Source organism: Rhinatrema bivittatum, chromosome 1 (assembly GCF_901001135.1).
Source record: "Rhinatrema bivittatum chromosome 1, aRhiBiv1.1, whole genome shotgun sequence".
Taxonomy (NCBI): Eukaryota; Metazoa; Chordata; class Amphibia; order Gymnophiona; family Rhinatrematidae; genus Rhinatrema; species Rhinatrema bivittatum.
This window is the reverse complement of record NC_042615.1, coordinates 111,133,463-111,158,202: the sequence shown is the minus strand read 5'-3', so window position 1 is coordinate 111,158,202 and position 24,740 is coordinate 111,133,463. Positions and strand designations below refer to the sequence as shown.

The 24,740-nt window shown below is 41.8% G+C and overlaps 1 protein-coding gene across 4 annotated transcripts in view; it reads right to left on the bottom strand.

Annotated features, from left to right (window-relative positions):
- The window catches only part of TENM3 (teneurin transmembrane protein 3), a 1,731,308-nt gene that overhangs the window by 57,088 nt on the left and 1,649,480 nt on the right, over nucleotides 1-24,740 (bottom strand). For all 4 annotated transcript variants that reach the window (XM_029581140.1, XM_029581227.1, XM_029581302.1 and 1 more), the window contains 3 exons: nucleotides 23,327-23,559; nucleotides 22,471-22,625; nucleotides 7,107-7,981 (listed from right to left, as the gene is read on the bottom strand). In XM_029581140.1, coding sequence (XP_029437000.1) covers nucleotides 7,107-7,981; nucleotides 22,471-22,625; nucleotides 23,327-23,559 — 1,263 coding nt within the window. The remainder of the gene's footprint in view (nucleotides 1-7,106; nucleotides 7,982-22,470; nucleotides 22,626-23,326; nucleotides 23,560-24,740) is intronic.

Genomic DNA, 24,740 nt, shown 5'->3' with positions numbered 1-24,740 from the left:
TTCCCAAATAAATAAACTATTGTCCTCTTGCTGGTCACTGACAAAGTAATCAAATGTAATGCTTGGGCTGAGGTCCCCTTTCTGAGTCCGTGGCCACACACTCAATTATGAGGCTTAAGCTACCTTCTCTTCAGTGATGTCCATTTACAGCAGACTTTCCAGGATTCCCCACAGGGAAGAAGGATCACATCCTGGGCCCTAGGCATTCTTTCACAGTCTCTATAGGAAACAGTAATTATGATGGACTCATGATGAGGTTCCAACATAACTTTATTGAGGTGATTTTAAAGTGGAATATATAACTGTTTACAAGCCCTTTCTTGATGTAGTCCACTACACAAACTCATTCCTGGCAAACCTGTTACTGCAGTTTTTCTCAATGGTAGATTTCCCAACCATATCCTCCCCTCCTAGGGGATTTCCTTACTAGCAGATTGGTAGATCAAATTAAATTCCAAATTTGCAATACCTTTGTTGACATGTCCTGGTATCAACTTCTTACGATTCCTTTGGTAAGTTATACTCCTTGTGGCATCTGAACTCCTTGTGGCATCTGAACTCTTTCCCAAAATATCTGATGGATATCTGTGGTGGACATACATCTGAGTGGTGCCACTCTTCCTCCTTTATTTTCTCCTAGCTTCCTCTTGAATATTGGATGAATGAACAAGCCTCCTTTTAAACTTCTATGATATAGGACTGAAGCTCTCATATAGAGAGTTTCCAAAGAAAAATCAATATAGGACCAGTTCACAAGAGAACTAAAAGAAACACTCCTGCTTCCTCTAAAATCAAACTGAGGGGGTCATTTATTACAATGTGCTAAGGCTTTTTCACATGCGATAGCATGGTGTGATGCAAATATGGAAAATAGGAGGAGTTAGGGGCAGGGAACCTTTTTCAAAGGTATTAGGGTGGGCGGTAAGGTTTTATCACCTTGTGTGCAGCTGGATTCAAAAAAGGTTTGGATAAGTTCTTTAATGGCTATTAATCAATTTTACTTAGGGAATAGCCAGTGCTATCAGTAGCATGGGATCTTCTTAGTGTTTAGGTAATTGCCAGGTTTGGCCTCTGTTGGAAACAGGATGCTGGGCTTGATGGACCTTTGATCTGACCCAGCATGGCAATTTCTTAGGTCTCCCAAAAGGCCTATTTAGATGAACTGAAGCTCCCAGAGCATCTAACTAGCTGAGAGAGAGAGAGACTGGCCATAATGCTATCTCCCTAGATAGGTATTTGTATCCCTATGGTAGGCCCACCTAGTAACTCGAGGTGAGGTTTAGGTAAGAGTGTAGGGGGTTAGGGGCCCTTTGACATTCAATGTTAGATGTAAGAACAGAACAGTGGTCTCTTGTGAACATATGATGACCCTCGGAGTGAGGAAACTCACTCCAAGATGAGATTTGGGCAATGTTCTCTCAACCTAGCTAGATGGACTCTCTACCTGGGTAACCACATTTTGATAAATCTAGGTCTAAGTTAACTAGCCGCTCTGTGGCTTAACATCGATCTCAAGGTTAATATTTACAACAAAGTCAAGTTTGCTAACAGAACAGGACTAATGATATTGTCTCTTTATTTTTGTAGTTTTTTAAATTTAATGATTCTGTGATAAGACTGTTTTAATGATTTTGGATGATTTTTCATCCAATGTACTAAAATTATCTCATGAAGAAAACATCAGTCAGAAAAAGAGAGGTTTTTATTTTTAATAAAACAAATTAGGTTCTTTTTACAAGGGGAAGTTTGACAGATTGGAAATAATCTGAGTTAGAACTGTAAAAAGTAGCTTGGGATCCTTAATATCCAGAAAGATATTTAGCCATATGTTGCTTTCATAATAAATAATCTTCAACAGCACAATGCCCTCTAGCTTAGAAATATATTGCACATGCCTTGTACCCAAGGATGTGGTCAACTCCTCCCCTTATGATGCAACTGTTTGGTGATCCTCCATATTCAGCATGCCGCATCGAAAACACAGTCTCCAAATGGGCAAGTGGGTGGGAAAACCACCAAAAACTGAAGCTGGTAGTTGGTCTGGCACACCTTTAAATTGTACTTTGCAAGCCCACCCCACAGCCTTTGTCCCCTTCCTTGCTCCGGAGCTGGAGTACCTCCCCAACTGTGGCTTCCCCCACTTAGCTGGTGTGAGTCAGCTACTCATCGGTTTCAGGTGCAACCAACTGCTTCCTCTCACCTACCTATAATTAACTACTCATCCACTCCCTCGCCCCATCCCAAATGCTCCTATCACCTTTGTAAGAGAAAACTGTCATAATAGCATTTGTAAAGAAGACCTTTATTGGGAGGATAAGGCCAAAGCATAGGTCAACTGCATACAACAACTCAATTACTAAACATCAATCAGTAACATATTCTCAATCCCCAAGGTGACCATGCCCTTGCCTGCAGAATTTCTATTCACCAAATGTTCCATAGGATCATGCTAAAGCAATGTAGTGACATTGGGAATGCAGGGCTGTTGAAGCCATAAACCAATTTACAAAAATGCTCCATAGGATCATGCTACAGCAATATAGAACCATAGGGGGAATATCCTGCAATATGATCCTTGATTACCAACGAAGTTCTCTGCAATGCAATGAGGTCCTGGTCTTTAAAAAAGCAGGGGATCACTTGTTAAGCATGCCAATATAATTTAGGGTGGTGTGCAGGCCAATCCCAGCCATCAAAGCCAACTTGTCTCACTGTCACCTACCAATGCAACATAAGAGCGGAATACCACATTACTTGATATTCTCTGAATGGTCAGCATCGTAGGATATGGTCAATCCTGCCACAAGCCCATGGTAGTAGCACCTCACTTGCTGGGAAACAAGTTGTTGTCAAGTCTTTGGCTTTGACGGCTGAAACTGGCCTGCACACCACCCTAAATTCTGTTGGCATGCTTAATGAGTGACACCTGCTCTTTTATGGACCAAGATCTCATTGTAGTGTAGAGAACTTTGTTGGCAATCAAGGATTGAATTGCAGGATAACCTGAGAGTCAAGGCTTTGATTACTCTATGTCTCCCAATGGTGCTATATTGCTGTAGCATAAACCTACATTGCTGTAGCATTTTGACTTGGTGCAAGGCTTTGATGGTCTTGCGTCCCAGTGGCTCTACTCTCCTGTAGCATGAACCTAATTGGAGCATTTGGTGAATGGAAATTCAGCAGGTTAGGGCATGGTTACTCCTGGGGATTGAGAATATATTAGAATTGACCTATGCTGCAGTCATATCCATCCAGAAAAAATATTCTTTTTGAATAACAGTGGACAAAGTTATCTCTTACAAATCGGATATGAAATTTAGGATGGGGGTTAAGTGGTTAATTATAGGCAGGCAAGATCAAGTACAAGATCTAGGAATTCAGATCGATGAGAAACTTTCAATGAAAAACATATAAGTAAAATAATTAAATCAGGATACACCGAGCTGAGAATATTATACCTGCTGAGACCTTTGCTAACAAAACAAGACTTCCAGATGATTATACAAACACTATTTTCAAACATAGATTACTACAACTCCCTATTACTAGGCTTACCTGCAGGGCTACTAAAACTACTACAATTACTACAAGATGCCTCAGCCAGACTTTTATTAGGGACAAGGAAATCTGACCACATCAATGCCTCACTGATAATACAGCACTGGCTTCCTATACAATCCAGAATTCACTATAAAGTATTATCTCTAATTTTTAATATCATCAACATCATCAGCCCATGTCTATTAGGAGTGACTCTTCAACCTTGCACCCCACAGAGATCCCTAAGATCACAAAACAAAGGACTTCTAAAGGTGCCCACAAAACAGAACGAAACCTAACACAAATAAGAGAGAGAATATTTTTCATAGCAGGCCGCAGACTATGGAACTCTCTTCCAGAGTTGCTACACCAGATAACAGAAAGTGTTTCAAACAACAATTAAAAGCATGACTCTTTATAAACGCATACAAACTAAAGAAAAACTTCAATATGCTAGTAACATAGCTGTCGGAACATAATGCTATGCTAGTAAGTATTGGGTGATGTATTCTGACTATAACATGAAGGTTAATGTAATGGAAATCTTAGGTTATAATTCTACTTCAAAGCACCCCAATTAATGATGATGTATTGATCCAGAATACGCATTTACTGTTGAGATGAACTAGATTTTGTATAAAGACGACCTAGAAATATATTTGCTAGAAAAAGTACATGCTGTTATATCGACCTAGAATATGAACATTGAAACAGTATGGGAATGTTGACCCAGCAACTACAAGATGATATCGTAAACCGTTGTGATCTGATTTTGCAATGATGTTATATAAAACTCCCAAATAAATAAATAAATAAATAGGTGGTCGCTCCTGAAATGGTTATGTCTCTGTTTTTGTAATTTCTTAAAATTAATGATTCTTTGATAAAACTGTTTCATGATTATACATTTTCATCCAAAGTACTAAAATTAACGCATGAAGAAAACTTCAGTTGGAAAAAGAGAAGTTTTTACTTTTAATAAAACATATGTGTTTTTTTTACAAGGGAAATTTTGATAGATCAGATGTAATCTATGTTAGAAGTGTTAAAGGTACTTTGGGATCTTTAATTTCCAGAAATATCTTTAGGGCTCCAAACCTAAAGATCTAGGCCCACCATCCTAGGCTACTCCTCGTGGTTAAAGCAATGAGCTACAAACTAGGACACCAGGGTTCAAATCCCACTACCACAAGTCACTTTACCTTCCACTGCCTCAGGAACAAACTTAGGCCTGGATTTATCAAAATGCGGTAAGTATCGCATGCGGTAGCAAAAGGGGTGTGTTTTATGCTAATATAGCATTTATTGCTAATTACCTGTGCGAAGAGCTAAGTTAGTGCAAATTGTGATACCATTTTCAGATTCTGTGATAAGTGCCAGACCTGTTGTATTTCCTGTATTCAACAACTGGGGGACTATTTTTAATGGTCCCAGACACACAAGGGAGAGAGGGAGAGAGGGAGAGAGAGCCTGGCCATAATATCATGGCCCATAGATAGGTATTTGTATCCCTATGGTAGGCCCACCTAGTAACTCGAGGTGGGGTTTAGGTAACAATGTAGGGGGTTAGGGGCCACTTTGACATTCTACGTGACACCTACGAACAGAACAGTGGTCTCGTGAAGATTTGATGGCCTTCGGAGTGAGGAAACTCACTCCAAGATGAGATTTGGGCAAGGTTCTCTCAACCTAGCTTGATGGATTCTCTACCTGGGTAACATCAAGCTAGCTTGAGAGAACCTTGCCCAAATCTCATCTTGGAGTGAGTTTCCTCACTCCGAAGGCCAGCAAATCTTCACAAGAGACCACTGTTCTGTTCGTAGGTGTCACGTAGAATGTCAAAGTGGCCCCTAACCCCCTACATTGTTACCTAAACCCCACCTCGAGTTACTAGGTGGGCCTACCATAGGGATACAAATACCTACCTATGGGCCATGATATTATGGCCAGTCTCTCTCTCTCTCTCTCTCTCTCTCTCTCTCTCTCTCTCTCTCTCTCTCTCTCTCTCTCTCTCTCAATTCAGCTGAAATCAGACTTACAGGAAACATCACAAATGGCAATGAAACCTTATCACACAGCCTAACACAATCCAAGGAGGTGTTGTTAAAATCAGCATTATGGCTGTGCGATAGCTCTTCACAGACAGGCTAACCCAGCCCCACTCTCCACCCCTAATTCCTCCTATTTTTGGAATTTGCATCGCACCATACGAAATGGTGCGATCGCATGCGGTAAACACATTTTCGCATGCGGTAAGGGCCTATCGCATGTGTTAACGGGGCTTTTCGCATGAGATAAGCCCTTAACGCATGCAAAAACGCCTTATCGCATTTTGATAAATGACCCCCTCAATCTGTAAACCCTCTAGGGATAGGAAAATACCTACAGCAGCTGAATGTAATCCACTTTGAAGTGCCAAAAATCAGAAGTATCTATCTATTAGGGGTGTGCATTCGGATTGACCGCATTAGTAAAACGCAACTCATATTTTTTTTTTACTTAAAAAATTGATTCGACATAAACGATCGGATTTCCCACATATCGAACATAGATATGTTCGATATGTGGGAAATCGCGATTGTTGAGCCAAAATAAAAATTTAAACCCCCTCACCCTCCTTAATCCCGCCCCCAGACTTACCACAACTCCCTGGTGATCGAGCGAGGAGTGAGGACGTCATTTCTGCAATCCTTGGCGAGAAGCATGTGACGTCGGTGGCACGTCGAGTGACGCGGCGTCACGTGATTCCCGGCTCGTTCGCGCCTGACCCCCCCAAGCTGGCCAAAAGTTCTTTTTGGGCCGAACGAGCCGTCCGGCGCGAACGTGCCGGGAATCACGTGACGCCGCGTCACTCGACGTGCCACCGACGTCACATGCTTCTCGCCAAGGATTGCAGAAATGACGTCCTCACTCCTCGCTCGATCACCAGGGAGTTGTGGTAAGTCTGGGGGCGGGATTAAGGAGGGTGAGGGGGTTTAAATTTTTTTTTTGCACATATGTACATATACCCAACTCATTGGATTTTTTTTATGTCCATATTGGCCGCAAGTGGGACCCCCTTTCGGACATAAAAAATATGAACATAAAATTTTGCTCTGCACATCCCTACTATCTATGTTTGATTTGTATATTATACAAGAATGTTGGTATATAAAAATTAAAAATAAATAAATAAATATATATAGATGATAATATTCCACTGGGTAGGTAAAAAAGGAGGAATGTTCTTACTAAACAACTCAAATATTGAACAGGACCAACCCTACTCAGTTTTTCAAAATCTTTTTACCAGAGGAATTTTGACAGATCAGATATAATCTGTATCAGAACTGTAAAAAGTACTTTGGGATCTTTAATATCCAGAAGGATCTTTATCTTAATGTATCCAACAACACAATACACATAGTATTCCACTAGGTAGGTAAAAAAGGAGGAATATCCTTACTGAACAATTCAGCTTTCAAAATCGACAAGTATCAGAATAATATTTTCAGTTTAAGAAATCAGGTAATTTAACTGGGAATAAACAGAGGCAATTAAATTGTACACTTTATTTCTGAACTTACTCAAAGAAGGTCGTCCATCCAGTCTCATCACTTTTAGTTGCCAGAAGACCACTGTTACCATGGTAAGTGAATAATACTAGTTCCTCTCCTTGGGCCGTCATACTTTTCAAACATCCATTGGTGCCTATTGTCAGCCAGATCACTTGGTTATCAGGTGACACAATTCTAACTGGCATCCGGTTAGGATCCCTTCTGATACGAAGAGTATTTCCATTACTGTCTGTCACTGCGGTAATATCGTTATCATTGCTGTAGCTAAAATTGTAAAGATATTCTCCTGTGACCAAACTCACAGTATACTGGTGAGTACCATTGATATCAAAAATGTACAGTTCTTCATCAGTTGGAGATGCAACTTCATAAAAGTTCATGGAGGTCAGCAAGGGTTTATTCTTAGATACAGCTCTTATCCTAATATTCCCTAGATCTGCAATGTACAATGTGCCATCTGGAGAAGCAGATAAGGATGAAGGTGCATTAAGCTTGGCATCTTTGGCATACCCATCACCAGCTTGGTAGCAATCACAATTGGCATCATTCTTGCAGTCACAATCTGATGGTATTCCAGCAACCAGTGAGATCTCTCCATCAGTTGTAACCTGCCTTATTCTGTTAATCTTCTTTTCATCTGTTTCTGTGATATAAAGGACCCCTGTGTATGAGACTGCAATAGCAGTTGCTGACTCCAATGTTGCCTGTACAGCTTGTTTTCCAACAGAGTACTCTACTCCAGGAACTTGGCAATACATTGGCCTCCCAGCAGCAATACGAACTTGTCGATTTTCCGTGATCTGTAAAACTACATTGTTATCTAAAACATAAATGGAGTTATCCATTGGACTGATAGCCAAGTCTGTGGGCCATTCCAGACGCACCTTAAGAAAAATAAAATATATTTACTATTATTGTAATAAAAATAATCTAGATCCATGAATAAAACAGTTATTTATAACTTGCTACAATAAAACAAATTGATGGCACAGTGGATTAATATACTAGTTTTTTATATTTAAACACTTGGGTTTAAATCCTGGTTTATGCCCTAAACAATATAATCCTAGTCCTTAATGGATTTCTATTCATGTTGCAAAACTACTGAACAACTTATCAGGATGGTCTGTGAGTGCCATTTGTTGCACAAGACAAGCCTAAGACTGGAAAAGCAATAATAATTATAACTGAGGTGCTCTGGCATACCTGTGAAGGGAAGATTGCACAGCAATTGACTACAGGGATAGTCTGACAATACCATGAGAAGTAAACCAAAATCACAGAATCAAAAGAGAAAAGAAAGACTTCGGAAACTATCTAGCACAAGTTTAATTTTTACATTCCGATATGTCAAGATAAGGAAATGGTTACACACCTCATACCTATACTTATACCTAAACTTCATTTTGTAATATGTTCATACAAACATTAGATTTTGGCTACTACAGTGCATGCTGCTTAACTGTAGCCGGTGCTCTCCAAGAACAGCAGGATGTATATCCTCATAGATGGTGTCATCAGACAGAGCCCCAGTTGAAAGCTTGACTGCACAGCTTCTAAAGCTTTCAAAAGCTCTTCTGAGCATGTGCAGGATAATTCAGCATCAAACAAAGGAACCGACAACAAGAACAAACTTCACAATTGCTCTTCCATCAAAACAACAGATATTTATAAGCCATATGAAGGTGAAATAATAAAATTTCAAATTTATGTAAGGCGCCGCATCAGCGAGCCTGACGGTGTGTTCTGTAATGACTTACTAGAACAAGGAGTTGTCATCCAGCCGCAAATGATTAACAGTCCGGGCGGTTCTACTAAGTCATTACAGAACACACCGTCAGACTTGCTGATGTGGCGCCTTACATAAATTTGAAATTTTATTATTTCACCTTCATACGGCTTATAAATATCTGTTGTTTTGATGGAAGAGCGATTGTGAAGTTTGTTCTTGTTGCCAGTTTCTTTGTTTGATGTAGATTTGACACTTGGGATCGAGGTTTGGTGCTCTTTCTGGTGTATACACAGGATAATTCAGCAACATATTTGGGTGAGGGGACCCCTTTAGTTCTTTAATTTAACATAAAGAAACCAGTTCTTAAGGGCAGAATATGGGGTCTGTGAGGATTCACATCCTGCTATCCTCGGAGAATACCTGCTACAAATAAGTAACACACTTTCTCTGAGTACAAGCAGGATGTCAGAATCCTCATAGGCGGGGAATTCCTTATTACAGGTTGCCTTAAAAGATAAAAAGAAGAAAACAACATGAAGCCTGCCAACGGGCACAAAAATATTTTTGTTACCAACTTGAGATATGTGCAAACTGGTTTCAAAGTTTAATTTGCTGGAAAGTCAAGCACAACTTTGACCAGATGTCCCTGAAGTGGCAACAAGTGAAACATGGCGCCATGTTGCAATGTTTTCTTTATTTGCAATGACTCTAAAAATGTGTTTGAAAAAAATATGAAACAGTGTACACTGTGGCAGAGACGTTATGATTAAGAGTGACTAGAAGCATATCCAACAATTTGGTGCTTAAATAATGAATGGGGGGGTTATGAACAGTCCTGCCACATAATTTCAATCTTATCTCGATTCAAGTTGCTAGCATAAAACTTATGCGAATCATTTTAAAAAATACTGTGGAACTAAAGTAGTTGAATAAGTGTATTACATATTTTTGCTGACTCAGTAGTGGGAGATGAAATCTGCTATCAAATTAGACAGTGGGTAGGTCTATTTGGGACAAAGGAAATGAAAAGCTGGGGACTTTCTTAGGGCTTCAGTTCACTTTGGATAAAAGGTTAAAGGTCTCTTGCAGTGTGTAAGGCTTGATTGCCCTTCTGGACATATGGCTTGTAAAAACATACCAGAAGGACGATTGATTAGTTAAAGGTAGAAATTTGACACATCAGAAAGGAACTTGGGATGTGTGTGCAGAACCACTCTATTATGAAAAAAAACTTCAATTAAGGTGGATAACTCACCAGGGCCTGGAATTCACAGACTCTGCATGTTGAAGTGAACCTCATAAAAATATGACCTTTCAGGTCAGGTACTTCAGCTCATAGGGGTCTAATGACTTGAATGGAACCTAATTCTTTAGGGTTCACTTCAGTGCAATTAGCACTTATCACCACCGTACAGAAGGAATAGCCATCCCTGAACAGAGCCTTTAGTTATTAGATTCATGCAATGCTTGCTTTTATTTAAAGCCTCCCCTAAAATCTTCCACTGTATCCTGGGACCTCAGTATAGTACCATCCCAGCTGATGAACATAAGAACATAAATTCCATGCTGGGTCAGACCACTGAGTCCAACATCCTGTCTCTGTCTGTGGCTAATCCAGATTGTGAATATGAGGAAGATCACAAAAAGAAGATCTAATTTCTCTTACTCACTACGGATGTGCATTTGTTTAAACTGAATCTGAAAAAACTAATAAGGGCCAATTCATTTCTTTCAGGGAGGCTCCTGAAACAAATTGAGGGGGGGGGGGTCCCCTGAATTAAATGAATCCTATTCATTTCATTTGGTTAAAAAATATATCCCATTCAGGCTAAACTTATGCCAGAGGCCAGGGTCTCACATAGGGATTAGGCCAAGGCCCAAAGCAGGGGCCGTGGCCTATGCCCAAGTGTGACATAGGCGCCTCAGCCTAGGTCCGGGTTGCCTACAAGTAGGCTATGACTTCATTGGGCTGTGGTCTAGGCCCAAGCAAGAAGTTGGTGTCTTGGCCTAGGCCCAGGCCCGATGCCAGGGCCTCGGCCGAGACCTGAGCAAAGGCACAGGACCACTCGGAAAATTTTGCCAGCATCAGGAAATTTACCAACTTCTACTTACCTAATCTGTCTGCGAACCGACTTCACGGCCAGGCCAGGTCCTGGGTTGGATCCTGGCGTTTGGCCTGGATCCAGCCTCTGGCCTAGGCCAAGGTCCAGGCATTGGTACCCGGTCTCTGGCCTGGGCACCGTTGTTGGGACCCAGTCTTTGGACTGGGCACCGATGTCAGGCCTGGATATGGGCTCTGGCCTAGGACAAGGCCCAGGCATCGTGACCTGGTATCCAGAGTGGGCCCCAGCCTTATGTTCTGGCCTAGGCTGAGGCCCAGGCGTCAGGACCCGGCCGAGACCTAGGCCCCAGTGTCCATTCTTACCCCCAGCATCAGGCCTAGGCATTGGGATCAGGCTTCAAAGCCTTGGCCTTGCGTAGAGCCTCAGCTGAGGTTGCAATGACCTACCGCAGTCTAGGCCTATGCAAGGCAAAGGCAGAGGCTTTGGCCTGGGCCTAGGCCTCAACAGTGGATCATCTCTAGACAGGCTAAGTGGGGGCTGGTGAGGATCCCGGCCCTGGTATTCTTCTAGGTGGGAGGGATAGGTGTTGGGGACAAGAGGCCTTGCAAGGCCCCCATTTCCTTTTTTTTTACATTTTTTTAAAATGTTTGCTTCTTTTTTTTTTAAATGAAAGAAATGAATTAAACATTAACTGAAACAAAATTTGTGGGGAACCTCCCCAAAAAACACAAAACGAAAAACAAAACTAATTTTTTACCCTTGCACACCCCATTCACTCCCAGGGATAACAATAGCTTTTCTTATTGGCTGTTATGGTTTTGGCTGCTGTGCATCCTCCCTGATACCTGAGGACTCCAGTGAGCCCTGTTCTGAACTGTACTCTCAAGCACGTCCCTAGTTTCTTGCCTCAGCCAGTCCTACAGCCTCTGTTCCACCAAGGGATCTCCTTGAGTACACTCCCCTGGCTGTCTGCACCACACCCAGACTCCAGCAGCCCTACTTAACCTTGCCTGTCCCTTGCCTCAATGCTTCGGCATCAAACTCCTTTCGGCTCCTTGCACTAGTCACATCTGCCTTGTGGCCTTACTAGGCCTTTCCTTGTTTCACCTTTTGGCCTCTGGGTCTTCTGATCTCTGTTTTGCCTTGCCTTGTCCTTTGGCCTTTCTGACTTCAGCCTTGTCTTTGCTTTTGTGGCCTCTGGGCCCTTTGTTGTTTGGGCTTTCCCTGACCTCTGGCCTAGCCCTGAGGCCTCTCTAGACCTCTTCCCGACTCTAGACCTTTTTCTGCTTTGCCCCTCAGGGCCTTCTGCATTGTTCTCTTCGGTTTTTATGTTCCATGTTCCATGGTGTTCTTTTCCTGCCCTATCCTGCTCTGTCTTAGTCTGTCTGTGCCCTAGTCTCTGTTCTAGTTGTTCCAGTTCTATGTTTACCTGCACTCTGTTACAGTTGTTCCAGTTCACCCCTACCTCCATGCAACTATAGTCTGTTCCAGTGTTCCAGTTCACTCTTACCTCTACACAGCTCCAGTCTGATCCTGAGCACCATCCCAGCCTGCTCATTGTTCCTGAGCTAAAGCCTAGCCTGCACAGACTGTCTTGCTCCAACTTCATTGGACTGCCCAAGCTCAAGCTCCAGCCGTCATGCCATCCTGTGTCACTCCAGGTACCTGACATTTGAAATGTCATCCTGTGTCACTTCCTGGTACCTGACATTTGAAATGACAGGTACCAGGAAGTGGACAGTTCTCCGACGCTCGGGATTGTCAGCCCTCTTTCCCCTCCTCCCGAAGCAAGCAACGAAAGCGGAAAAAAGCGAAAAAAAAAAAAAAGTTGCAAGAGAGAGGGGAGAGAGGACGGGCAATCCTACGCTCGGGATTGCCAGTCCCCTCTCCCCTCCTCCCGAAGCAAGGCGCGAAAAGCAGCCTTGCTCCGGGAGGAGGGGAGAGGGGACTGGCAGTGTAAAGCGACGAAGCGACTTACTTTTTTTGCAGCCCCCCTCCGGAGACGGACATCGGCGAGGACGACCGCGGCTCCCCTCCCCTGCCTCCAGCTGCCCGCGAAGATAGACGCATCGCATGGGCGAAAGCGGCCCCTGTGCGTGCAATTGGGCCGCTCAAGACGTAACGTCACATGCCGTGACACCAAACGTCGTGACGTCACGCCTTGAGTGGCCCAATTGCACGAACAGGGGCCGCTTTCGCCCATGCAGGCATCCATCTTCGCGGGCAGCTGGAGGCAGGGGAGCCGCGGTCGTCCTCGCCAATGTCCGTCTCCGGAGGGGGGCTGCAAAAAAAGTAAGTCGCTTCGTCGCTTTACACTGCCAGTCCTCTCTCCCCTCCTCCCGGAGCAAGGCTGCTTTTCGTGCCTGCCTCGGGAGGAGGGGAGAGAGGACTGGCAATCCCGAGCGTAGGATTGCCTGTCCTCTCTCGCAACTTTTTTTTTCGCTTTTTTTCGCTTTTGTTGCTTCGGGAGGAGGGGAAAGGACTGGGGCTGCCCCGGAGATCAGCACCCATGGACGCGGCCAGGGCAGGTGAGCGGGGGCTGGGGGAAAGTTTGCCGCCTACCCTTACCCCTGCCTCTAACGCAGGGGTAAGGGTAGGCGGTAAGTTAGCAGGTTAAACGCGGGGCAAAACTGCAGGGTAAAAAAGCGAGTCGGGGCGCGCGTGTTACTGGATGGTAGGGAATAGCTAATTTGATCGTTTACATGCAATATATATGCCGCGTGCGGAAGGGGTTACCCGGGGATTTAAGGACGCGGTAAGAGTAGGTTAAAGGGGATTGTGGATCGCAGGAAGGGCTAACGCGGCCGGAAAGTGAGTAGAAAGCGGGTTAGGAGCGGGGTAAACGCGGTCGCACTTTACTGGATTGACCTGTATGCTGGTTGCCTCTGGATATAGATTCTAAAGCATGATTGCATGCTGAGTTAAAAAGTACTTTCTACAATTTGTTTTAAAACTAGCAACCTGTCTTGGCCAGGGTTCAGGATTGCCCTTAGCTCTATAAAGTTTATCTGAAGTTTTCCTGAGTGGACCAAAGGCCTTGGGGGTGCAGCCCTTCTACATGAGATCCGCAATACATCTCTGCTTAGGACAACTGGTATGGAAGGAATTTGGAAAGGAATTCCTTTTGTGAGATTTGATTAGATTAGATAACAACATAGTGATTCACTGAGTGTCTTGGTGTCTCAAAAATCTTTATTCGTCTGTAACCACTGTGAGCTTAGGATTGATTGGGAATATCTGATGTGTATTATGTATACCTTTGATGCGTTAAGCCCAACATCCTCAACAAGTCCCATGCTGTTGTCTGCTGACTCTTTTTTTATTTTTTCCACAGTAGACATGAGTGTCATGCCTGAGTCATGATGTCAATTAAGTTTACGGACTCAGATGGGATTTGGGATAATTTATAATGAAACTCTAGCATCTCAATTAATTTGCACCTTCCTGAAAAATGCTTAACTTCTCAATCGTTCAGATAGGGAATCACATTCAGTCCCTGTATGTGTACGTGTGCTACAACCGTTGCCAGACATTTTGTGAATACTTGTGATTTGGAAGCCAGACCAAAGGGCAAGATGTGGTACTGGAGATGGTGTTCCTCTATTACAAATCTGAAGTACTTCTTATGATTTGGATGTATCTCTATGTGGTGATCCACATCCTTTATATCCAAGAAGCACTGCCAGTCTCCTTTTTAATGAAAGGGAATCATCTTGAATGCTTCCTTCATTAAATACTTGTTTAAGGCCATTAGGTCTGGGATAGGATATTTTCTTTGATATCAAGAAATATTTGTAGTATAATCCCCATCTTTTTCCCCTTGGTGGGACAGGTTCGACCTCATTGGTCTCCAAGAAGAATGCCTTTAGAAGTAATTTATGAAGCTAAAATTTGTACTGATAGATTTGCAGTAAGCAATTTGGTGGATTTCCCAATAAATTAACTTTGTACCTGTTCTAAATGGTGGTGAAAACCCAAATGTCCCTTACATGAAGGTTCTCTGAAGCTGACACTGAGTTGCTGGCTATGTCTTCTGGATCCAGTCAAAACCCCATTCCCGATTTTTGTTTTGGAACATTCTATGGATTTTAGGTGCTCTGCTGTTGACAGGGATAAGGGAGCAGAGGATAGCACCTCTTCAGAGGACAGACGTGTCTTCTGGATGTCCCAGTTGTGTACTTCCTGGATAATGTGGAGGGTGGGCCACAACTAACTGCAGAGAGAGTCTGAAGCATGGAGATTTGGTCTTTTATTTGATCCATCACTATCTTGAATATATCTCAAAAGAGATTTTCTTCCTTATGCAGCACATCAGAAAGCCTGTCCTGCACATCTGGTCTAAGGTCAGAAACTGGCAGCCATAAGAATTTGTCAGTGCCAATTCCTAAAGCAGAGGCTTTTGATGCTATTTTAAAAACATGTTAAGTTGAATGGGCTAAGGGCTTTCCACAATATTGATCCTTGTCTACTAGTGCTTTTAGATCATCAGTTGCCTTTTGAGGAAGACTGTCTGAGCGGGTCCTGACTTTTTCTAGAATATTACACAAGTATTAACTCATAAAGAGTTGATAGAATGCTATACAGGATGTCAGCATAGTATTCTGATAACACTTTCTCCCAAGAGTGTGAAGTGTATTAGACTCTTTCCCAGTGGGTACCAAGGAATACATCTTGGAATTCTTGACTTTCTTGAGAGCTGATCTGACTACTACAGATTGGTGTGGAGGCTGTTTGCTGAATCTTGGACCTTTCTGGACATGATAAATTGTATCTGCCCTCTTGTTAACTGGAGGCACAGAAATGGGGGGGGAGGCCTCTTACATTCTCATCAATGCTTTCTTAAGAGAGGAAGAGTAGTTTAGTAGTTACACTAGTGGGCTCAAACCAGTGAAACCAGCATTCAAATCCCACTGCCACTCCTTGTGACTTTGAACAAGTCACTTTACCCTTTGTTACCTCGGGTACAAACATACCCCCGGATACACTAAGAATCAATGTTTTTTCCAGAAGTGTATTAGGTGGACCCTGACTCGTAAAGGTAAAAATTCTACTGAAGAAATTTCCATGTACTGTAAAGTATCAGCCTGCTGATACAAACTTTGTATACTTAGCTATGGCGTTAGTATGTAAATGCAGTCTGATCCATTGGGTGACTGAGGATTTGCCTTCATTTGAACAGTGGCAAGAAAAAATGATTCTAGTTATGCAGGAGGAATGGTTAGACACCTGATATGCTAAGCGTTCTGTGATTCCTCAATATGTTGACATTTGGAAGACCTTTTATAATCAGCTAAAACCAGAGATGAAAAGCAATCTCCTGGCATTGGGATACTTAACTAATTGGGACAATACACGTTTTAGGACATTCATCAAAGTCAACTTCTTGATTATTTGCTATTTCCTCTTATATGGCTAGTGGACCACAGTCTTCTTTGCCTTGTACATTCACCTAAATATCTATTGATGCCCTTGTGAAACACTTTTGTGTATGAGGGATGTTATGGGTAATCTTAGTATGTAGGTAGGACTGCGAGTGTGAATATAGTATGTCTGGATGATATGAGTGTAGGGTGAAAGATTTGGATTGCATTGAGGATTTTGAAAGTCTGCTAAAAAATATGTAAAATGTAGTGACTACTACTATTGGTGGTTATTTGTTCTATCACTATTGCAATAAAAAATATTTTGAAAAAAAAATGAAACAATGTTTTTTCACAGGAGGGATTCCACAATCATGGGAGGATGTTGCTGCGACACTGGGATCCCTCCCCTGAAAATACTTTGCGGCTCAGTGGCACATTCTTTTGTCTTGTGGCCAAAACAAGTGGGGCAAAAAAATATGCATAATGGCCCTTTAACATGATGGCGACCCAACTTCAAGGGACCATCATCTCCTTAAAGGTCTGCTGACCCACAAAAAATGCAATCATTACAAAGAGGGAAGGTTGAGCACAGCCCTGACTCCCCACAAAGTTTAAAATTGAAAAAAATGAACCCATGTGGCAACAGCTGTGGCCCCCACCCTCCAGTCCATCAAATAAAAAGGTTGTCCTGCTCCTGGCCCCCCCATCCCCCAGTCCATTGAATAAAATGATTGTTCCATTCCCGGCCTACCACTCTCAACCCCCCCCCCCCCCAGTCCATTCAATAAAAATCTAGACTAGATCCTGGCCCCACTACCCATCAAATAAACATTTAGACCAGGCCTCAGCCACCCCTTTCCAAACCAACCCCCTTTCCTGAAAGGTTAAATTCAAAAACAGGGTTCTGGGCTCCGCTCTCTCTTCAGCCACCCTTCCCCCACTCATGATCCCCTCCCACACCCTCCAAACCTTAAAAAGGATCCAGTTTCAGGGCCAGGTGCACCTTCACACTTGACCCAGTCAGTGCCAATTTACAAAATGCGCCGACCTGATTTTGGTACAACTATGTGACTTGAATAAAGTCCAGGGATTGGACCTTGGCCATTTTGAAAAATGGTGCCAACTGGGCCAGGTGTGAAGATGCTCCCAGCCCCCACGGGGGATCCTTTTAAGGTTTGGGCAGGTATGGGAGGGTGGCTGAAGAGGGCCCCTGTTCTTGAATTTAACATTTTGGGGAGGGGGCTGGGTATGGAAAGAGGGGGCCGTACCTGGTCTAGATTTGTATTTTATGGACTAGGGTGAGGGGGCCGGGAGCGGGGCAACCGTTTTATTCAATGAACTGGTGGGTTGGGGGCTGGTAGCAGGACAACTTTTTTATTTGATAGATTGGGGGATGGGGAGCCTTGTTCATCGTCGTGCAGGTTCATTTATTTCAGTTTTAAACTTTGTGGGGAGTCAGGGCTACCTTGAGTGGTGGCCTCGAGTTGAGATGGGGGTCAGCCCTGACACACCCTCCCCCCCGCTCAGCATCTCTTTGCTGTGATTTTTTTTTTGTATGCCGCCATTATGTAAGGCATGAACCTCGTGACCTGCATTAGGGTACCAGGCCACCCACCTCACATTTACTTTTCCAAGAGGAGGTGTTATTTTATCTCGGCTGACCACCATCTCGGTCGGCCGCTATAAAATATTTGCATAGGATTGCCTATGCATAATCTTCTTTGCATACATTTGCATTATTCATGCATGCAAATCACATGCAAAAAGATCATTGTAATAGGGGAGGGAACCTGGGTGGGGAGATGCAAAATATCACGCAATATACTTGATATAACGCATGTTAGAGCACTATTGCAGCTTGATGCATCTCCCAGATAAGATTGTTAAGCCCTCTGGGGATAGGGAAATACATACTGTATCTGAATGTAATCTGCTTTGAAGTGCCAAAAAGCAGAATACAAATAAATAAATAAATAGGTAGAAATTAAGACTATCATGGATGGGTACTAACAAAATTTCCTTTGGGGGTTGGAGATTTTAGTCTACCCAAAAGTTGAGCCCAGGGCTCTGTCTCCTTCTCCTTCTTAGATATTTACCTAACAACATTACAGAAGATCCTTAGTTATGGACTTCTTCCTTTTCAGTGGAGAAGAGGTGTCAGAGCAGAAACCTGTTGAAGATTCCTGTTCAGAAAATCTTCAGATCCATAACTGTACCCACCAAGAAGCTTCAGACTCTTAATGTGATGGCTGGATTGGTGACATAGCAAGAGTGTACATCTATCTTTCCATCAACACCAGTGAAAGGATTTTAGGTGATGAAGGTCCTTGGCCTTAATGCATTCTGGTGTGATGGGAGGCTTCCCCTCCTGATGCTCTGGAGGATAGATAGTGGTGGAAGTAGTATCAATAACACTGCCCCTCTGATTACAGATATTGAGTTCATAGTTGCTGGTGCACAGAGATTCCAAGATAAGTTGGATCTTAGTCTGCACTGATGTTGATGCTGGTGCATTGAATCAAGAATAAGAACATAAGATTTTACATACTGGGTCAAACCAAAGATCCATCAAGCCCAGTATCCTGTTTTCAACAGTGTCCAACCCAGGTCACAAGCACCTGGCAGGATCCCAAAAGGTCAACATTTTCCATGCTGTTTCTCCCAGGGATAAGCAGTGGGTTTCTCCAAGTCCATCTTAATAATGGTTTATAAACGTTTCTTCCAGGAAATTGTCCAAACCTATTTTAAACCTAGCTACACTAACAGCTTTCACCACATCCTCAAGCGACAAATTCCAGAGTTTAATTATGCATTTTCTCTTATTTGTCTTAAATATATCATATATTAACTTTATTGAATGTCCCCTAGTCTTTGTACGTTTTGAAAGAGTAAACATCCGATTTGTGTTTACCCATTCCACTCCATTCGGTATTTTCTAGACCTTTATCATATCTCCCCTTAGCTATCTCTTCTCCAAATGGAAGAGCCCTAACATATTTAGCCTTTCCTCATAGGGGAATCATTCTATCCCCTTTAAAATTCTGGTTGCCCTTCTCTGCACCTTTTCTAATTCTGCTATATCTTTTTTGACATGCAGTGACCAGAACTGCACACAATATTCAAGGTGTGGTTGCTCAAAGGAGTGATACAGAATCATTTTGATATTCTGTTTTACTCTCTATTCCTTTCCTAAAAATTCCTGGCATTCTATTTGCTTCCTTGGCTGATGCCATATACTGGGCAGAGGATTTCAACATATTATCCATGATGACACCTAGATCATTTTCCTGGGACATTCCAATGATTTTTGGATCTTCCTGCAAATTTCTTCTTTGAAAACTGTTACTGCCAACACAGGGTGGAAGGCAGAAGGAAATTTGCATCTTCCTGGGTCACCTGAGGCACATCAGATGCTGTAATTTGGGCCCTTAGACGTTGTCACATTCCCCCATATGCTCTTTCAAAGGTTAGCAACCTTCTCTGTGGGGATACTTGGGAGGACGAACGGCTGTTATCAATATCTCCCTGCTTTTGTCACCAGGAATCAGCCAAGACAGATGAAGGTGCTTCTTCAACTTTACTTGATGTACTGCATTGGTGTCCCTCAGTGCCAATATCAGTGAAGTGAAATTCTTCACTTTCATTGGGTGAAAGGAAGCAGAGAAGTTTTTTGTCCCTGCACCCATTGTAAGTGCTCAATGTCAATGAAGAATGATGCTTCCTCAATAATGATGCACTATCAGCATCTGGTGCAGCTCCAGAACCTTCAATCTTGTTGCCTCCAATTCTAAAGCAAATGGCTTGTACATCTAATTCAAAGAGCTTTTCCATGAGCTCTTGACTGATTCATTAGCTTCTGGAAATCATCTTCCCATATGTGGAGCATCTCAAGATGTCATGATTGTGCCGGAAGGAGGCACAGCACACATTTGTCATGGGTGTCTGTGACCAAGAAAATAGGGCTGTCTGAGACACAGATACCATTGGTTATTTTTGTTAGAGGGACACTAGATGAAAAATAGTCAATACAAAATCAAACAACGAATTTGGAGACAAAATGGCCCAACTGATGCTGCTTTGATAAACTGCCACATGTGTCAATGGGCCATAGTAAAATAAAGAAAATTTTAAAAAGAACAAAAAACCATAACTAGGGAGATAAAGGCTAAGTGAAAACTTGTGATACAAAGGATACCAAATGAAAGGAATGGCTGGAGGGGATAAGAAAAAAATTGAGTTTTATCTCAGAATTGTGGCAACTAAAAAGCTCCATGGAAAAAAAAAAGAAGTGAAGGGTTCTCCAAAGCTCTAGAAGCTATGCAGTGAAGCTTATGAAGAGGGCTCTGTACGAAGATATCACCCACCTGTGAGTGTTCTCACATGCTGCTTGTTCTAGGAGAAAACATTATTATAGTATGTTTTCACTTTAAGGTTTCCTGTATACTAGCTAAACCTTTTCTGTAAGCAAGCATTGGTTATTTTTATAGTTTAAAATCTTAGAGAATTCATAGCAATGAATTATTTGTTTAACTGATTTAGTTTAACCTAAAACAGCATGCTACCAATTAGGGATGTGCATTCATTTGAAACAAATAGAAAATGCCAATGATATTTCCTATTTTGTTTCATGTTGCTTTCAAAATGGAACTTTCAATTCATTTTGAAAAAAAAAGGAAAAATCTGAAGCCTAGGCCCTATGTCAGGACTTGGCCCAAAACCTGGTCCTAGCATGGAGGCCCCGTATGAGGCCTGATTCCTGCACCAAGATCTAAGATTAGGCCCAAAGCCTGAGCTTGGTCTGATCTCACTGCCAAGGCCTTAGCCTGAGGCCGGGGCTCAGCTTGAGGTCCAGTGCTGTTACCAAAGCCTAAGCTTGATGCCAAAGGCCTGGACCTGGTTAAGCCCAATGCTGGGGCTTGGCCTGAGGCCCAGTGCTGGCACTGAGGCCTAGGCATCACACCAGGGCCCAGCTTGAGACCTAGGCCCAATTGGAGGCCCAGGCCTGATCCTGAGGCCTAGGCCCAATGCCCAGACATACTGCTGAGGCTGAAGACTAGGCCTCTGACATTTTCTCTGTTTTTTAATTCTTCAGAAAATGATGCACCAATGTTTGAAGAATGGAAGAAGAGAAAAAACATTGGAGGCCTGATCTAGGGTTTGGGGCAGGTCAGGCTGGGCCCTGGTGTCAGGACTAAGTGTTGACATCGGGACCAGGCCTCAGTTTACGGTGCGGCATCAGGCTTAGGGCTCAGTCTGGGCCCCAGCATTGGGCCTTGGCCTTGGGCTGGACCTCAACACTGAGCCTACCTGCTAGGACTAGGCATTGGCAGACTTTCACAGATGGGGGCCAGAGCACTTTGGGGTGGATGAGATGGGACTCAAGGGGCTTGAGATGGCCCTGTTTCTTTTTCTTTTCTGTTTTGGGTTTTTTTTTCTTAATGTTTATTTCATTTCTACAAAATATGGAAACAAAATGCACATTAAACAAAATAATACCTGGGCGGGGGGAATGCCCCCCAAAATGGAAAAAAAATAAACAATGTTTTCCTGCATTCCTTGCTACCAGCTGTTATACGTGAAACAGAATGCATGAAAGGGAAGACTATGCCTGTCTGACCGTCAGTCATCTGTTTGGGTGCAGAGCCAAACAGTGCCCAAGTGCAGTTCCTCTCACAAAGAATGCATTTGGCACTTCTGTGCACTTCAAAATGAAAGACGCCTTCCCAGACCTGTTTAATTCTGGTATATCTGATCATCTACAGGCACTTAACTAGCACTTCAAATAAGCATATTATATCCATCTGTATTACATGTGTTGGAAACAGAGTTTTATAAATGATAATATATTTAGATTCGGACATTAAAACCTTGGGATTCACATTTGTTCAATTCAGTTTCAGAGTTCTGTGCATGTAAATATAACTTGTGATCATACAATTCTATTTTATGTTCGTAAAACATTATTTACATGCATACTTCTGAAAACAAATGGAAATGAATGGGACTTTCAGAATAAAAGTCACAACAAATAGCCAAAACCAAACCAAACTAAAAAGAATTTTTTGTGGCTGCACACTCCTAAAAAAAACCTAGTGGTCTCATGATATGTTCATTTTGCAACAAAATTAAGTGGTTGGTATAGATTCAATAAGTCAAAGGTTATCAGCCACTGCTGGACTACATTAATTCTGAAGTATAATTGCATTTTAACATACCTCACTAATATGCATGCTAGTGTCACATGTTAAAGGTCGTGCTGAGGTCAAGTCATTGGAGCCAAGAAAAGTTGAAATTATTCCATTTTGATCCACTTTTCTGATAACTTTTCCATCAACAAAGTAGATTAATCCATTCTTGTCAATAGCAATTCCTTTATTGAAGAAAAATCATGTTTATTAGACAAATTAATGAACTCCACATTTTATTAGGATAGTATTACATTTCATTGCTGCTATTAACATTGCAGTTGATAATCCCTATATGAAGTGCTTAGAAAGGATTGCTCCTGTACATTTTAAGTACAAAAATATTTGGAGAGCTTGTTGTGCTGTTTTTTTGTATTTAGGACTGAAACAGCAATTAAAATAAAATACCCTGCCATCCATTCATAAGCTATTGGCCACTATGGCTTCTAATAGAAGCATTTAGAAGGTATGAACTACTGCAGGGAGTTTCACTAGAATGAAATGCAGCTGGTAATAGTCTGTTCATGGATAAATGCTGCATGTCATAAGCAGGAGAGTGTGAGAGATCTACAGTGGCTTTTACAATACAACTAAAATGTAACATTAGCAGATACGTGAAACTTCTTTTTATAAGAAGTTATATATATATTCTGAGAGGCAATACTATTTTATGTTGCAATTGTGCAAAAGTGCTTGCACTAAAATATCAGTGACTAATCTATGTACTTACCACAAGAATCTTTAGAGATATAATTAAGTAGCTTCATTACCATCAGAAGTCAGGAGCATTTGTGTAAGTGTAGCTGCTAAGAACTGCCAGATCATTCAGTACAACTAGACATTCACTTTATATTTCTTTGAATATAATAAATTAAAACCCTTTTACCTTTGGGAGTTGTGAGGGTCGCTTCTACAGCCTTTCCTCCTTCACCACATCTTGCTTCATCAAAAGGAAGACACTGCTCTCCTATTCCCGCTATTATTTCAACATTTTTTGTCAGGTCTTTTGCACCAGAAAGTGACTTTGGACGATAGATTTTGCGTGCATTAGAATCAGAAATATACAGATCCCCTGTGACTGGGTCAGTTGCCAGGTAGTATCGATGAGCTAGGTTGCTGCTGTAGAAATAGATTAATTTTTTTTTTTAACTTTTATGTGGCATATATTTTAACACTTCAGGGTACAGAAAGTTGATCATATATTATAATTCATACTATAAAAGATGAAAAGTGAACACTAATGATTTACATTCGTCAGATCATTTTGATATATATATATATATTTTTTTTTTTTAAATTTCAAGATACTGTTTTTCCTTCTATTATCTGCCACCAGCAGTAAGATAAGCATAACTTAACAGACTCTCGACAGCTACTTTTTCAGCAAGCCTTTAAGATCTAACCCATTAACATTATTATTAGGTTTGCAGTACCAGGTTGATCTTTCTGTCTAAAAATGTTTTTAATATCAATGAATTTATCCAGACATATACAATGAATCATTAGTAATGATGGATCCGGATCATTAGTAATGTGACACAACAAATAGCTGTCCTTTCAGCTGGATGAGAGGATAAACAAGTTGGATGGTATTGGTGGGAATGACAAGATTTACAAACTTAACCTACTTTGCTTATTATTCATGACCTAATTTATGGCATCTATAATGCAGAGAAACTCAGATAAGGTCACTTGGTCTCCTAATATATTAATTTGGGTGCAAAAACCAGTTTCATGTCTGATGAGTTTACAAATACAGTGCTACAATGTATTTACCATTTCAAGTGATATCTTAACATCTGTTCATATAATACACTACCCAGGAGTTTTCAAAAATAATGTGCTAATATAACACATCACATTTCATGTAAAAGCAACTTGCAAAAAGCAACAGACCAACATGAACAAGCTGTTAAATTATGCCATGATGAAGTATAATTTCTAATATGAGTTTACATATATAGAATGCAATATAAAGCAGATTTCCTTTCAATGAACACTTGTGAAGATTAATTTGACAATGAAGATGTCCCCTGAACCAGTCAGGTGGTACTTTAGCAAATGTAGCGCCAGGTAGAGAACTTTTGGTGAGGCAGTTCTTCAGGATCTTAAAGTATTTGTGGAGAGGAGGCAGACTGCCATAAAATCTAGGATTTGCTTCACTGTACATAATTCTGTTTTGCTATTTTATTTTGGGGTGGGAGAGGGGCGCAAGCAGACAAGTATCAAATAGGACAGTTCAACACTGTTAACAGTTAAATGTTGCCTGTGCTGAAATGAAGATCTACAGGTGTATAACA